The sequence below is a fragment of the Grampus griseus genome (genome assembly GCF_964374135.1).
Source record: "Grampus griseus genome assembly, chromosome: 7".
Classification (NCBI taxonomy): Eukaryota; Metazoa; Chordata; class Mammalia; order Artiodactyla; family Delphinidae; genus Grampus; species Grampus griseus.
The window spans coordinates 54,384,886-54,400,999 of NC_139001.1; the positions used below are offsets into that span (position 1 = coordinate 54,384,886).

The window sequence follows — 16,114 nt, forward strand, 5'->3', positions numbered from 1 at the left end:
GATAAATTTGGGATAAATTTAATCATTTTATTTGGTCATTTGACACTTACTTGATTTGAATGCTATGACATGCTCTAACATAAAATGACAAAGCCTGGGAAAGTTTTGCTTGGCTCAGAAGCCAAACTGATCATATAAAAAGTAAGAAAGACTCAAATAAAAGTAACTCTGTGGCCTTCATTTAAAAATCTTTCTTTTCACAATGCAGGAAGAACACATGTGGGGAAAAAATGTTGTAATAACTTCTCTTTCTTCTGATGTTTTACTTTCTTAGAAAAACCAAGCCCACCCGAAAAACTTGGAGTAACAAGTGTATCCAAAGATAGTGTTTCCCTGGCCTGGTTGAAGCCAGAACATGATGGTGGAAGCAGAATTGTACATTATGTCATTGAAGCACTAGAAAAAGGACAGAAAAATTGGGTGAGATGTGCAGTGGTAAAGTCAACCCATCATGTCATTTCTGGTCTGAGGGAGAATTCTGAATACTTTTTCCGGGTGTTTGCTGAAAATCAAGCTGGTCTGAGTGACCCAAGAGAGCTTCTGCTTCCTGTCCTTGTAAAGGAGCAGCTAGGTATGTCTAATTTTATGCAGAAGCAAAATTTGAAATTACTTGCATTGACTTAAGTTAATTTGCAATAAAACGTTTTTCACCTTCACCCTCCATACTCTTATTTTTCAGAACCACCTGAAATTGACATGAAGAACTTCCCAAGTCATACCGTCTATGTTAGATCTGGTTCAAACCTTAAAGTTGATATTCCAATTTCTGGAAAACCACTGCCCAAAGTGACCTTATCAAGAGATGGCGTCCCGCTGAAAGCAACCATGAGATTTAACACTGAAATTACTGCTGAGAACCTGACCATCAATCTCAAAGAAAGCATTGCTGCTGATGCTGGAAGATATGAGATCACTGCTGCCAACTCCAGTGGAACAACCAAAGCTTTCATTAACATCATCATACTGGACAGGCCTGGTCCCGCAACTGGCCCTGTTGTGATTAGTGATGTAACTGAACAGAGCGTGACTCTCAAATGGGAGCCACCTAAGTATGATGGTGGAAGTCAGGTTACCAATTACATTGTACTCAAGAGAGAGACAAGTACTGCAGTATGGACTGAAGTGTCTGCGACAGTTGCAAGAACCATGATTAAGGTCATGAAGCTGACCACAGGAGAAGAATACCAATTCCGCATCAAGGCAGAAAACCGCTTTGGCATCAGTGATCACATAGATTCGGCTTGTGTGGTTGTCAAACTACCATACAGTAAGTTGTCAAACTTTTCAAAGATCCCAGGTTTCCATATACATAAATGTTTTAAATGTCTGTATTAACCTGTGGGATTTCTCTCTTTTGTAGCAACACCTGGACCGCCATCTACACCATGGGTCACTAAAGTCACTCGAGAAAGTATCACCGTGGGCTGGCATGAACCAGTGTCCAATGGAGGCAGTGCAGTTATAGGCTATCACCTGGAAATGAAAGACAGAAACACTATCTTATGGCAGAGAGCCAACAAAATGGTCATCCGCACCACTCACTTCACAGTCACAACCATCAGTGCTGGACTCGTCTATGAATTCAGGGTGTATGCAGAAAATGCTGCTGGTATTGGAAAACCCAGCCATCCTTCAGAACCAGTCCTAGCCATTGATGCCTGCGGTATGTATTTGTCATTAGAAGGACAGTTCTCACTACTTAAAAATGCAAACCTTCTTTCTGCAAAGCAAAATAATGTTGAAATAAGTGCCACTAATCTGCTTCCTGTCATTACCACAGAACCCCCAAGAAATGTCCGTATCACTGATGTTTCAAAGAACTCTGTCAACCTTTCATGGCAACAACCAGCTTATGATGGAGGAAGCAAGATTACAGGCTACATTGTTGAGAGACGAGACCTTCCAGATGGCAGATGGGCCAAGGCCAGCTTCACCAACGTTACCGAGACTCAACTCACCGTCTCTGGCTTGACTCAGAATTCCCAGTATGAATTCCGTGTCTTTGCTAGAAATGCTATCGGTTCCATCAGCAATCCGTCCGAGGTTGCAGGCCCCATTACATGCATCGATTCTTATGGTAAGCATTTTTAGCAGTTTGAATCCCGACAGCAATTTAACTCAGTATTTTGTCTTACTTTTGTGGTCCTAATCTGTGGGTAACTTTTACTATGTACGTTGTTAGATTTTTAGAAGAAATTATGAATTAGCTGTGAGTCGTAGGAAAATTCCATAACCCCTCCAGGCCTCTTGACGTAACTGTAAAACATGAGATTTGGACTACAGGATACCTAAAGGGCTTTCTGACTTCAACCTTTTATGATGCTTTGATTACATGAGTTGGTGTTTTCACTCTTCTATTTAAAATTTTCAGCATCAACAATTAAGACCATGGTTGAATGCCCAGAGAATATTCCTCTGAAATAAGTGAAAGACTAAACAGAGGCATTAATGATGATAATATTAGCAGCAGCTAACATTTACTGGGTACTTTCCATGAATTCTCTCCCCTAGTTCTAACAGCCTTAAGATAAGCCCATTTTACAGAAGAGAAACTGAGGTTTAGAGCACTTATATAACTTCCCCAACATCAAGCAGCTCATTAACAATAGGGTGGGTATTCAAACAGACAGACTCCAGAATTCTCTCTACATGGCTGTCAGTCCAAAATACACATACTTGACCATTCTGGAAAATAAGTGGCACATTCAACTCAATAGTGCTTTGAAAATTAAAATTTCATCAGAGTTAGGTACACTGCGACACTTTTTCTAAAAGCCCCCATTTTCAAGGATGGTATCTGGGCAAAAGTATCTACTCCCATCCTCATGCTGAGAATCCCAGGGCTTCTCTTTATGAACCAGGCTTTGTAGACACTGAGTCAGTATTTGTGAGACTGTGAAGCAAGCCAAATTAATTCTGTTTCTCAAAAATTTTAAGCAGCCTGGCAGAAAATCAGTCCAGGGAAGTTTACAGCTCTGTGAGTAGATAATTCAGAATTCAAGGGTCTGATGTGAAATGCCCCCACTTGGATACCAGTGAACTGGGAAGGGAAAATAAAAAGAATCAGAGGTAGTCAGAGGAAGGAGAACTAGAATAAAAGAAAACATATAATTCAGCTTCTGCAGGGATGCTCTCACTGCCATATCCCATTGCATCACTGGAATAAAACACCTGATAGATGTTAAAATACATTTCAAAGGCATTTAAGTCCCTGTGCAATTAGTGCAGTGTCACTGGGGTACAGAGCTTACTCACAGTCTTTCTTCCCCATCTGTGATAAAAGAGTGGCTTGTAAAATTAAATGTAAAATGTAAATAGTATTAGAACTACTTCGTGTGTATTATTTAATAAAGGCCAATGAGCTTACTTTGAAGTTGCTGCAATTATTCATTTCATCCTTGTGATTTTCTAAATATTTCTCACCTGTTTTTCTTGAAGGTGGACCTGTAATTGATTTGCCTCTAGAATATACAGAAGTTGTCAAATACAGAGCAGGTACATCTGTGAAGCTCAGAGCTGGCATTTCTGGCAAACCTGAGCCTACCATTGAGTGGTATAAAGATGATAAAGAGTTACAAACCAGTGCACTGGTGTGTGTCGAAAATACCACTGACCTTGCAGCTATACTCATCAAAGATGCAACTCGCCTTAACAGTGGAAGCTATGAATTAAAACTAAGGAATGCCATAGGCTCAGCCTCAGCCACCATCAGAGTGCAGATCCTTGGTAGGTGGTGAATACGGGCCCACATCATATTTTGTTTGCCTAAAACTTAATAATTTTAAATTAGAAGCATTTTAAAATTTACTAATATACCATTTTGTTTTTTCATTCACAGACAAACCAGGACCTCCAGGTGGACCAATTGAATTTAAGACCGTCACTGCTACAAAGATAACTCTTCTCTGGCAGCCTCCAGCGGATGATGGCGGTGCAAAAGTCACTCACTACATCGTGGAAAAGCGTGAGACAAGCCGGGTCGTGTGGTCTATGGTGTCTGAAAATTTGGAAGAGTACATCCTTACGACCACCAAAATTATCAAAGGAAATGAATACATCTTCCGGGTTCGCGCTGTGAACAAATACGGAATTGGTGATGCACTGGAATCTCACCCAGTGGTAGCAAAGAATGCATTTGGTGAGACATGATTTCATTAGAAAACTAAAATCAAATACTTGAAAATTTAAAAATAAATATAAACTGGGAGTTCCCTGGTGGTCCAGTGGTTAGGACTTGGCACTTTCACTGCCGAGGCACGGATTCGATCCCCGGTTGGGGAACTAAGATCCCTCAAGCCATGCAACGCGGCCAATAAATACATACATACATACATACTATTCTGCTAGCTTATGAATATGTTTTCAGAGCTTGATTGACTTTTATTTTCTTGTTCATCATATTGCTTCTCCTTATCATCCTTTTCACCAGGTAGAAAGTATAATAAATGAAACTAATATTCTTAGATAGGATTTGAAGATTAAAAGGTAGAATTTATCAGTAATGTTGATCCTTTGAACTCATTTTCCTCTTCCTTTCTAAACAGTCACACCTGGGCCTCCGAGCGTGCCAGAGGTGACAAAGATAACCAAGAATTCGATGACTGTTGTCTGGAACAGGCCAGTTGCAGATGGTGGTAGTGACATAAGCGGCTATTTCCTTGAGAAACGAGACAAGAAGAGTCTGGGATGGTTTAAAGTCCTAAAGGAGACTATCCGTGACACCAGACAGAAAGTGACAGGACTCATGGAACACAGTGACTATCAATATCGAGTTTGTGCTGTAAATGCTGCTGGACAGGGTCCGTTTTCTGAACCATCTGACTTCTACAAAGCTGCTGATCCTATTGGTAAGTGTGGTGTCTTCACCTATGTCTTCTTTCATGTCACCAAACTGTACACGATTATGTAATTACGGTACTGTGATTGGCCATGCCAGATCCTCCAGGCCCACCGGCTAAGATAAGAATTGAAGATTCAACTAAATCATCCATCACTCTTGGCTGGAGTAAACCGGTCTACGATGGGGGCAGTGCTGTTACTGGATATGTTGTTGGCATGAGACAAGGAGAGGAAGAGGAATGGACTGTTGTCTCTACAAAAGGAGAGGTCAGAACTACAGAGTATGTGGTATCTAACCTGAAACCTGGAGTCAATTACTACTTCCAGGTATCCGCTGTAAACTGTGCCGGACAAGGGGAACCTATAGAAATGACTGAACCCGTACAGGCCAAAGATATACTTGGTACGTACCTACTGGTATGATTGTGTTTTTATTTTTTTAATAGAGGAAATCACTCATTTCCTTGCTTTAAAATTCATTGTATATGCCCATTTTATGTCTACAGAGGAACCAGAGATCGACCTAGATGTGGCTTTCAGGACCTCCATTATAGCTAAAGCCGGTGAAGACGTACAAGTGTTGATTCCCTTCAAAGGCAGACCTCCACCTACTGTCACATGGAGAAAAGACGAGAAGAATCTTGGCAGTGATGCCAGATACAGCATTCAAAACACTGATTCATCTTCATTACTCACTATTCCTCAAGTCACTCGCAATGATACGGGCAAATATATTCTCACAATAGAAAATGGCGTTGGTCAGCCAACGTCTTCAACTGTGAGCGTTAAAGTGCTTGATACACCAGCTGCCTGCCAGAATCTACAGATTAAACATGTTTCTCGAGGCACAGTCACACTGCTCTGGGAGTCTCCTCTCATTGACGGAGGATCTCCCATAATTAACTACATCATTGAGAAGAAAGATGCCACCAAGAGAACATGGTCTTCAGTGTCACACCAGTGTTCTAGCACATCCTTTAAGGTAACAGATTTGTCAGAGAAAACTCCATTCTTCTTCAGAGTTCTTGCAGAAAATGAAATTGGAATCGGGGAACCCTGTGAAACTACACAGCCAGTGAAGGCTGCCGAAGTACCAGCTCCTATACGCGATCTCTCAGTGAAAGACTCAACAAAAACATCTGTTACCCTGAGCTGGACCAAGCCTGACTTTGATGGTGGTAGTGTCATCACAGATTATACTGTGGAAAGGAAAGGTGAAGGCGAACAAACATGGTCACATGCTGGCGTAAGTAAGACATGTGAAATTGAGGTTAGCCAACTCAAGGAACATTCAGTCCTGGAATTCAGAGTGTCTGCCAGAAATGAGAAAGGACTGAGTGATGGCGTCACTATTGGGCCAATTACAGTGAAAGAACTTGTAATTCCGCCGCAAGTTGACCTGTCAGAAATCCCTGGGGCACAAGTCACTGTGAGAATTGGGCATAATGTGCACCTCGAGTTACCTTATAAAGGAAAACCCAAACCATCTATCAGTTGGCTGAAAGACAGTCTGCCGTTGAAAGAAAGCGAACGTGTTCGTTTGAGTAAAACTGAAAACAAACTTACTTTGAGTATTAAGAATGCAAAGAAGGAGGATGGAGGGAAATACACCATTATTCTCGATAACGCAGTTTGTCGAAACTCATTTCCCATTACAATCATCACACTTGGCCCACCATCAAAGCCCAAAGGGCCCATTCGATTTGATGAAATCAAGGCTGACAGTGTCATCATATCATGGGATGTGCCCGATGATGATGGAGGAGGAGAAATTACCTGTTACAGCATTGAGAAGCGAGAAGCTTCACAAACTAATTGGAAGATGGTGTGTTCCAGTGTTGCCCGGACAACTTTCAAAGTTCCTAATCTAGTCAAAGATGCTGAATACCAGTTTAGAGTTAGGGCAGAAAACAGATATGGAGTCAGCCAGCCACTTGACTCAAACATCATTGTGGCAAAACACCAGTTCAGGATTCCTGGCCCCCCAGGAAAGCCAGTTACATACAATGTGACTTCTGATGGCATGTCCCTAACTTGGGATGCTCCAGTTTATGATGGGGGTTCAGAAGTTACTGGATACCATGTTGAAAAGAAAGAAAGAAATAGCATCCTGTGGCAAAGAATTAACATATCACCAATATCTGCAAGAGAACATAGAGCTACTGGACTAATGGAAGGCCTGGATTACCAGTTCCGTGTATACGCTGAAAATTCTGCCGGCCTAAGCTCACCTAGTGACCCAAGCAAATTTACCTTAGCTGTTTCCCCAGTAGGTAAGTGACTGAGGATTATTCAAATATATTTCATTCCGCAACTGAATGTGTTAGTGACAACTCAAACACTGCTTTTCTTCCACGTATCACCTTCTCACATATTTCCTAGTCACTAGAGAGCTGGTCAGGTAAAGCAAGGGGGATGATTTTAAATCAGTCTAAAAGAGCAATTTAAAATTCTTTTTTTAAAGCCTCTGATACAAAAAAAAATGCAATTAATGGCTAAAATGAGTTTGGGGGATTTATTTATTTTCCTTCCACTGAAGATTAAGAGTTGATTACAGAAATAACGATGCCTTTAACTTGCATCTAATTTATAGACCCACCTGGCACTCCTGACTACATTGATGTCACCCGGGAAACCATCACTCTGAAATGGAACCCACCACTGCGTGATGGAGGCAGTAAGATTGTCGCCTACAACATCGAGAAACGGCAAGGGAGCGATCGCTGGACCAGATGCAACTTTAGTGATGTCAGCGAATGCCAGTACACGGCAACAGGACTTAGTCCTGGGGATCGATATGAGTTCAGAATACTTGCAAGAAACGCTGTTGGAACCATAAGCCCGCCCTCACAGTCTTCTGGCGTTATTATGACAAGGGACGAAAATGGTAAGCATTTACAACCAATTTCCAATGTAACTAAGAGCATTCACATTTTTAAAAAAATATATATATATATTTGGGGGGGGGGGCTGGTCTATAAAAATGGGAAGAGAAACAACGTTTCATACAGATTACCAAAGGTTGTTAGGTGGATGAATTCGATTTTCTACCTTTCAGATGAAGAGAAGAAAAAAATGTAATTAGCATCAATTCTTTTTACCACGTCTATTATTTCATTTCCATATAAATAGCATGCAAGTGGGAATGAGTTTTTAGCTTTGTGATTTCAGTCATTTATAATAAATGAAGAAAAAAAGGTCCCAAGAATAACTGTCCCTCTCGACTGAAGTTACTAAAACACAACACAGGTCCAACAGCACAATTATCACCTTGCCTGAGTGCAGCTGATGGCCCCGCACAGGAACTTGTTTGAATATGCAGCAGTATTAGGAAGTAAATGATCCGTAAATGTTTCATTTCTCTTTTTACAAATGGAAATGCAAGATTAATAACATGACAGATATAACAAAGGCGATAACCTAATAATATGCAAATGTTTAACCCCATAGTCTAAATTCTCAACTATCAATCCTTTCAAAATAGCCTTTGGTATAAGCATTACCCTTTCAGGCTTTATGATATGGTGCTAATGAAAAACATGCTTATTTAAGTCTTTATTAAGCCAAACTAATGCATATTGTCTCTTTCTTTTATAGTTGCACCAATTGTAGAGTTTGGCCCTGAGTACTTTGATGGTGTCACTATTAAGTCTGGAGAGAGCCTTAGAATTAAAGCTTTGGTGCAAGGACGGCCAGTACCTCGAGTAACTTGGTTCAAAGATGGAGAAGAAATTGAGAAGAGGATGAATATGGAAATAACCGATGTCCTTGGATCCACCAGCCTCTTTGTTAGAGATGCTACTCGGGACCATCGTGGTGTATACACAGTGGAAGCCAAAAATGCATCTGGCTCCACAAAAGCAGAAATTACAGTGAAAGTACAAGGTACTCATAAAATAGCTTCTTAATCTTACAATGTACAGGACTTGGATTAAAGACATGCCTGATTGCATTTTAATGGACAAGGAGAAAGAAACTAACTCTGGAACCTTTTTCTTACAGATACACCAGGAAAACCAGTTGGGCCAATAAGATTCACCAGTATAACTGGCGAGAAGATGACCTTGTGGTGGGATGCTCCACTCAATGACGGCTGTGCTCCCGTATCGCACTACATCATTGAAAAACGGGAAACCAGCAGACTTGCTTGGGCGCTAATTGAGGATAATTGTGAAGCCCTCAGCTATACCGCCACTAAACTAATAACTGGCAATGAATACCAATTCCGTATTTCTGCAGTCAACAAGTTTGGTGTTGGCAGGCCACTGGATTCTGACCCAGTGGTTGCTCAAATACAGTACAGTAAGCGACCGTTTTTACTAAGTGGTACTATGTCATAAGGTTAACTTCCAAGCAAATGTGTCTAATTGGTTTATTTCTTTCTTTGTTTTCATTTTACAGCTATTCCCGATTCCCCTGGCACTCCAGAACCTAGTAATGTAACAGGCAATAGCATTACCCTGACATGGGCAAGGCCAGAATCAGATGGTGGCAGTGAAATTCAACAGTACATCCTTGAAAGGAGAGAAAAGAAAAGCACACGATGGGTGAAAGTCATCAGCAAACGACCAATCTCTGAGACAAGATTCAAAGTCACCAGTCTGACAGAGGGCAATGAGTATGAATTCCATGTCATGGCTGAAAATGCTGCAGGAGTAGGACCTGCAAGTGGTATCTCAAGACTAATCAAATGTAGAGAGCCAGTCAACCCACCAAGTGCTCCCACTGTGGTCAAAGTGACAGACACATCAAAGACAACTGTGAGCTTAGAATGGTCTAAGCCAGTGTTTGACGGAGGGATGGAGATAATTGGGTATATTATTGAAATGTGCAAAGCTGACTTAGGAGACTGGCACAAGGTGAATGCAGAAGGATGGGTGAAAACAAGATATACAGTTACTGATCTACAAGCAGGTGCAGAATACAAATTCCGGGTTAGCGCTGTCAATGGTGCTGGAAAAGGAGACAGCTGTGAAGTGACCGGCACCATTAAAGCAGTTGACCGATTATCAGCTCCTGAGTTAGACATCGATGCCAACTTCAAGCAGACTCATATTGTGAGAGCTGGGGCCAGTATTCGCCTCTTCATTGCCTATCAGGGTAGACCGACTCCGACAGCTGTGTGGAGCAAACCTGACTCTAACCTTAGCATTCGGGCTGATATCCATACAACAGACTCCTTCAGCACCCTCACCGTGGAAAACTGCAACCGAAACGACGCAGGGAAATATACCCTTACTGTGGAAAACAACAGCGGTAGTAAGTCAATCACATTCACCGTAAAGGTGCTAGACTCTCCAGGCCCACCTGGCCCAATTACCTTCAAGGATGTGACCCGGGGATCTGTTACATTGATGTGGGATGCCCCTCTCCTTGATGGGGGTGCCCGAATCCATCACTACGTGGTAGAGAAACGAGAAGCCAGTCGCCGTAGTTGGCAGGTAGTCAGTGAAAAATGCACTCGTCAGATCCTCAAGGTCAACGACCTGGTAGAAGGCGTTCCATACTATTTCCGTGTTTCTGCAGAAAATGAGTATGGTGTTGGTGAACCCTATGAAATGCCAGAACCAATGGTAGCCACAGAACAGCCTGCTCCACCAAAGAGACTTGATGTCATTGACACAAGCAAATCCTCTGTGGTCTTAGCTTGGCTTAAACCTGACCATGATGGAGGCAGCCGCATCTCTGGCTACCTGCTCGAAATGAGACAAAAGGGATCTGACTTCTGGGTTGAAGCTGGTCACACCAAACAGCTGACTTTCACGGTGGAGCACCTCACTGAGAACACTGAATATGAATTCCGCGTGAAGGCCAAGAATGATGCTGGCTACAGTGAACCCAGGGAAGCCTTCTCTTCTGTCATCATCAAGGAGCCTCAAATTGAGCCCACAGCTGATCTCACTGGAATTACCAATCAGCTCATAACTTGCAAAGCAGGCAGCACGTTTACCATTGACGTGCCAATCAGTGGTCGTCCCACCCCCAAAGTAACATGGAAGCTTGAAGAAATGAGACTTAAGGAGACAGATCGAGTGAGTATCACAACAACAAAAGACAGAACCACCCTGTCTGTAAAGGACAGCATGAGAGGTGACTCTGGAAGGTACTTCCTGACCCTGGAAAATACAGCTGGTGTCAAAACATTTACCATCACAGTTGTGGTCATTGGAAGGCCAGGTCCAGTAACTGGCCCCATTGAAGTCTCATCTGTCTCAGCTGAATCATGCATCCTGTCATGGGCTGAACCTAAAGATGACGGAGGCACGGATATTACTAATTACATAGTTGAAAAGCGTGAGTCAGGTACAACAGCTTGGCAGCTTGTCAATTCCAGCGTCAAGCGCACTCAGATTAAAGTCACTCATCTCACAAAATACATGGAATATTCTTTCCGTGTCAGTTCAGAGAACAGATTTGGTGTCAGCAAGCCTCTGGAATCAGCACCAATCGTTGCTGAGCATCCATTTGGTAAGAAAAATAAAAATCGTACTTCCAAGTCTCTATTATAGTTAAATATTTCCCCTGAATTTTATCAAACTGTATTCATATTTGATACCTTTGCTTATATTTAGTCCCACCAAGTGCACCTACCAGACCTGAGGTCTACCATGTGTCTGCCAATACCATGTCTATTCGCTGGGAAGAACCCTATCATGATGGTGGCAGTAAAGTCATCGGCTACTGGGTTGAGAAGAAAGAACGTAACACCATTCTTTGGGTGAAAGAAAACAAACTGCCATGCTTAGAGTGCAACTACAAAGTGACCAGTTTGGTAGAAGGACTGGAATATCAGTTCAGAACGTACGCACTCAATGCCGCAGGCGTTAGCAAAGCCAGTGAAGCATCAAGACCTATGATGGCTCAAAACCCAGTTGGTAGGTATCAGAATTTAAGGGTACATTTGTTTATCACCGTCATCACCATCATCGTCATCATTATTGGTACTAGCAAAATTCAGAGTTGCATTTAACCTTATTTTTGCATCCCTTCCAGATGCACCAGGAAGACCAGAGGTGACAGATGTCACCAGATCAACGGTGTCACTGATCTGGTCTGCCCCAGTGTATGATGGAGGCAGCAAGGTTGTAGGCTACATCATAGAGCGTAAGCCAGTCAGTGAAGTTGGAGATGGTCGCTGGCTCAAGTGCAACTACACCATTGTATCTGACAATTTCTTCACCATTACTGCTCTCAGTGAAGGAGACACTTACGAATTCCGTGTGTTGGCCAAGAATGCAGCAGGCGTAATTAGCAAAGGATCAGAATCTACAGGCCCCATCACTTGCCGAGATGAATACGGTAAAGAATAGTCAATGCTCTCCTTTTAAATTATCACAATTTCTGTAACAGTAAACTATCATATATTCATTCACATCTATTTTGCCTATGACAGCTCCACCCAAAGCCGAACTCGATGCCAGATTACAGGGTGATCTGGTTACCATCAGAGCAGGCTCGGATCTTGTTCTCGATGCTGCAGTTGGTGGCAAACCTGAACCCAAAATTATCTGGACCAAAGGGGACAAGGAACTAGATCTCTGTGAAAAAGTCTCTCTGCAGTACACTGGCAAACGAGCAACTGCTGTGATCAAGTTCTGTGACAGAAGTGACAGTGGAAGATACACTTTAACGGTGAAGAATGCCAGTGGGACCAAGGCCGTGTCTGTCGTGGTCAAAGTTCTCGGTAAGTACGTCAAATGATCTTTGATTTTCATAGCTTTCTCAAGTGTGGGCAGAAAGAAACACCTTCCTCATTGCTCGTCCTTACACCTGTTTCAGATTCCCCAGGCCCATGTGGAAAGCTCACCGTCAGCAGAGTAACAGAGGAGAAGTGCACTTTAGCCTGGAGCCTTCCTCAGGAAGATGGAGGTGCAGAAATAACTCACTACATCGTGGAAAGACGCGAGACTAGCAGACTCAACTGGGTGATTGTGGAAGGCGAATGCCCAACCCTATCCTATGTGGTTACCAGACTCATCAAGAACAACGAATACATATTCCGAGTGCGGGCAGTAAACAAATATGGCCCTGGTGTGCCTGTTGAATCAGAGCCCATTGTCGCCAGAAACTCCTTCAGTGAGTATTAACACTCAAACAGTTCAGCAGTTGAAATGTAATGGGATCAGGGAGAAGGGAGGACAGTCATAGCAATAGTGATTCTGTGCGATTCTGATCATCCTTTTATTTTCATAAAAATATAAATAGCTATTCCATCACAACCTGGCATACCTGAAGAAGTTGGGGCTGGCAAAGAGCATATCATCATTCAGTGGGCAAAACCTGAATCTGACGGTGGCAACGAGATCAGCAACTATCTAGTAGACAAACGTGAGAAGAAGAGCTCGCGCTGGACGCGTGTGAACAAAGACCATGTGGTGTATGATACCAGGCTGAAGGTGACTGGCCTGATGGAAGGTTGTGATTACCAGTTCCGGGTGACCGCAGTAAATGCTGCTGGTAACAGCGAACCCAGCGAAGCTTCCAACTTTATCTCTTGCAGAGAACCATCATGTGAGTTCCAAGAATCATACGTAACCCTAATGCCCAACAAAACCACATTACAAATAATTTTCCAACATGCCATTTCCAATAACTTGTAGAATTTGTGAATGGTCTAGAAAGTCATATGCTTATTAGAAGGATCTTAAATACAGCCTAAGACAGAAAACATTTCAACTACTACTTCTGTCAATAAGTTAGCAGTTACATTGCTAAAAACTGTTGCAGTATTTTCCAATCTGTGAAAAAAATAAACTATTCTACTACCAATATGAAAGGGATGTATTTTGCAAATCTTCCTAAGAATGGAGAGAATTTTGTTGTAATGATAATAACTACTGAAAAGAAAAAAAAGACAACATCTCTTTTAAGAGGCTTAGCAGAGCATAAAGCTTCTTGTATTTTAGTAAGCACCTAACAAAATAATTGTCACAAAAGCTTCAGAAATAAGTGGCAAATCCTTGTACAAAGTTTAAGCCCAAGAACTAAAAGCAATAAATCACTTGGATTGAATCGAGGAAGTAGAAGAAACTTATTCCTGTACTTATTAGCAATGTAGAGGTGACAAGTGATATTAACCCTGTTGAAAGCTGAGCAACTAAAGAAAAGTCCCTGAGAATGGGTACTGTCAGCAATGAGCTTAGCAGGACACAGCATAGCTAGCCAAAGTGGCCAGAAAGAAACATCTACCTTTCTAAAGAAGTTTAACTCTTAAAACAATAATAATAGTAATAATAGAGCATACAGTGCTATCCTGCAACGTCAGAAGAGCCTAGTTACAAAGAGTATCTTGGTGAGTGTGGACAAAGAAGAGTAATGCCTCAGTGAGTCTTGAAAACCAAAAATACAAATCTCAAGCTTCCTTATTTGTGTAATACCTGCATCCTTATTTTAAAATTTCATAGATACCCCTGGACCACCTTCTGCTCCGAGAGTTGTAGATACCACCAAACACAGCATTAGTTTAGCCTGGACCAAGCCCATGTATGACGGTGGCACTGACATCATAGGATATGTTCTTGAAATGCAAGAGAAGGACACTGACCAGTGGTACCGAGTGCATACCAAGACCACAATAAGAAATAATGAATTCACTGTGACAGACCTTAAGATGGGCCAGAAATACTCCTTCAGAGTCGCTGCTGTGAACGTGAAGGGCATGAGTGAATACAGCGAGTCAACTGCTGAAATTGAGCCCATGGAAAGACTAGGTATTTATGATATAAGGTTTTAGGTGAATTATTTTCTCATCACACCTGTTCATGAATTAATTAAGTTTTGACATTTACTTTCCAGAAATACCGGATCTTGAGCTTGCAGATGATTTAAAGAAGATTGTGACCATCAGAGCTGGGGCCTCGTTGCGGCTGATGGTGTCTGTATCTGGAAGACCACCACCCGTCATCACATGGAGCAAGAAGGGCATTGACCTTGCAAGCCGGGCGATCATTGACAACACTGAGAGTTACTCTTTACTTATTGTGGACAAAGTTAACCGGTATGATGCTGGAAAATACACCATTGAAGCTGAAAACCAATCTGGCAAGAAATCAGCAACTGTCCTTGTTAAAGTATATGGTAAGTATTTGTCTTAAAATCAACTATGCTGTGAGCAGATTCTTTAAAAAGATACACCTTGACCTCTGATTATCACCTCTCTAAAAGGAACTATGTTGAGTATATTTTCCTGCCCCCCAAAAAATCTATCAACCAATCAGGCAAACAGGAAGTATGGATCTTTCATTCTCTTGTTTTAGATACTCCTGGTCCCTGTGCTTCAGTGAAAGTTAAGGAAGTATCAAGAGATTCTGTGACCATTACTTGGGAAGTTCCCACAATTGATGGTGGAGCTCCTGTCAACAATTACATTATTGAGAAGCGTGAAGCTGCCATGAGAGCATTCAAAACAGTAACTACCAAATGCAGCAAGACGCTCTACAGAATTTCTGGACTTATAGAAGGAACCATGTACTATTTCAGAGTGCTGCCAGAAAATATTTATGGCATTGGAGAACCTTGTGAAACATCTGATGCAGTTCTGGTCTCAGAAGTACCTTTGGTGCCTGTGAAGCTAGAAGTTGTCGATGTCACCAAATCGACTGTTACCCTTGCCTGGGAAAAACCACTTTACGATGGTGGTAGCCGGCTCACTGGCTATGTTCTTGAGGCCTGCAAAGCTGGCACCGAGAGATGGATGAAGGTTGTCACCTTAAAACCCACAGTCCTAGAGCACACTGTTATTTCCTTAAATGAAGGTGAACAGTACTTATTTAGAGTAAGGGCACAAAACGAGAAAGGTGTGTCAGAACCAAGAGAGATCATCACAGCCGTGACTGTACAAGACCTCAGAGGTATGTACCGAATCACCAAAATAACAATAATAGTAAAGGAAAGTGAAAGAAACATTCAGAATTCATGACACTTTGTCATTAGAAATAATACTTATGAATAAATGCCTACTTTTTCTCATAGTGTTGCCAGCAATCGATCTTTCTACAATGCCTCAAAAGACCATCCACGTCCCAGCCGGCAGACCAGTAGAGCTGGTGATACCAATTGCTGGTCGCCCACCTCCTGCTGCTTCCTGGTTCTTTGCTGGCTCTAAACTAAGAGAATCAGAGCGTGTCACAGTTGAAACTCATACTAAGGTAGCTAAATTAACCATTCGTGAAACCACTATCAGAGATACTGGAGACTATATACTTGAACTGAAGAATGCAACCGGAACTACTTCAGAGACCATTAAAGTTATCATTCTCGGTAAGGATGAGAGACC

The 16,114-nt window shown here is 42.1% G+C and overlaps 1 protein-coding gene across 5 annotated transcripts in view; it reads left to right on the top strand.

The window, feature by feature from the left end:
- Positions 1-16,114, top strand: part of TTN (titin) — a 281,676-nt gene that overhangs the window by 249,323 nt on the left and 16,239 nt on the right. For all 5 annotated transcript variants that reach the window (XM_082658166.1, XM_082658171.1, XM_082658170.1 and 2 more), the window contains 22 exons: positions 275-571; positions 680-1,267; positions 1,361-1,663; positions 1,781-2,077; positions 3,439-3,726; positions 3,839-4,138; positions 4,545-4,847; positions 4,937-5,242; positions 5,346-7,112; positions 7,433-7,726; positions 8,437-8,724; positions 8,842-9,141; positions 9,241-11,307; positions 11,412-11,714; positions 11,833-12,138; positions 12,233-12,523; positions 12,619-12,915; positions 13,045-13,350; positions 14,244-14,549; positions 14,635-14,916; positions 15,096-15,689; positions 15,811-16,098. In XM_082658166.1, the coding sequence (XP_082514292.1) occupies positions 275-571; positions 680-1,267; positions 1,361-1,663; positions 1,781-2,077; positions 3,439-3,726; positions 3,839-4,138; positions 4,545-4,847; positions 4,937-5,242; positions 5,346-7,112; positions 7,433-7,726; positions 8,437-8,724; positions 8,842-9,141; positions 9,241-11,307; positions 11,412-11,714; positions 11,833-12,138; positions 12,233-12,523; positions 12,619-12,915; positions 13,045-13,350; positions 14,244-14,549; positions 14,635-14,916; positions 15,096-15,689; positions 15,811-16,098 (10,371 nt within the window). The remainder of the gene's footprint in view (positions 1-274; positions 572-679; positions 1,268-1,360; positions 1,664-1,780; positions 2,078-3,438; positions 3,727-3,838; positions 4,139-4,544; positions 4,848-4,936; positions 5,243-5,345; positions 7,113-7,432; positions 7,727-8,436; positions 8,725-8,841; positions 9,142-9,240; positions 11,308-11,411; positions 11,715-11,832; positions 12,139-12,232; positions 12,524-12,618; positions 12,916-13,044; positions 13,351-14,243; positions 14,550-14,634; positions 14,917-15,095; positions 15,690-15,810; positions 16,099-16,114) is intronic.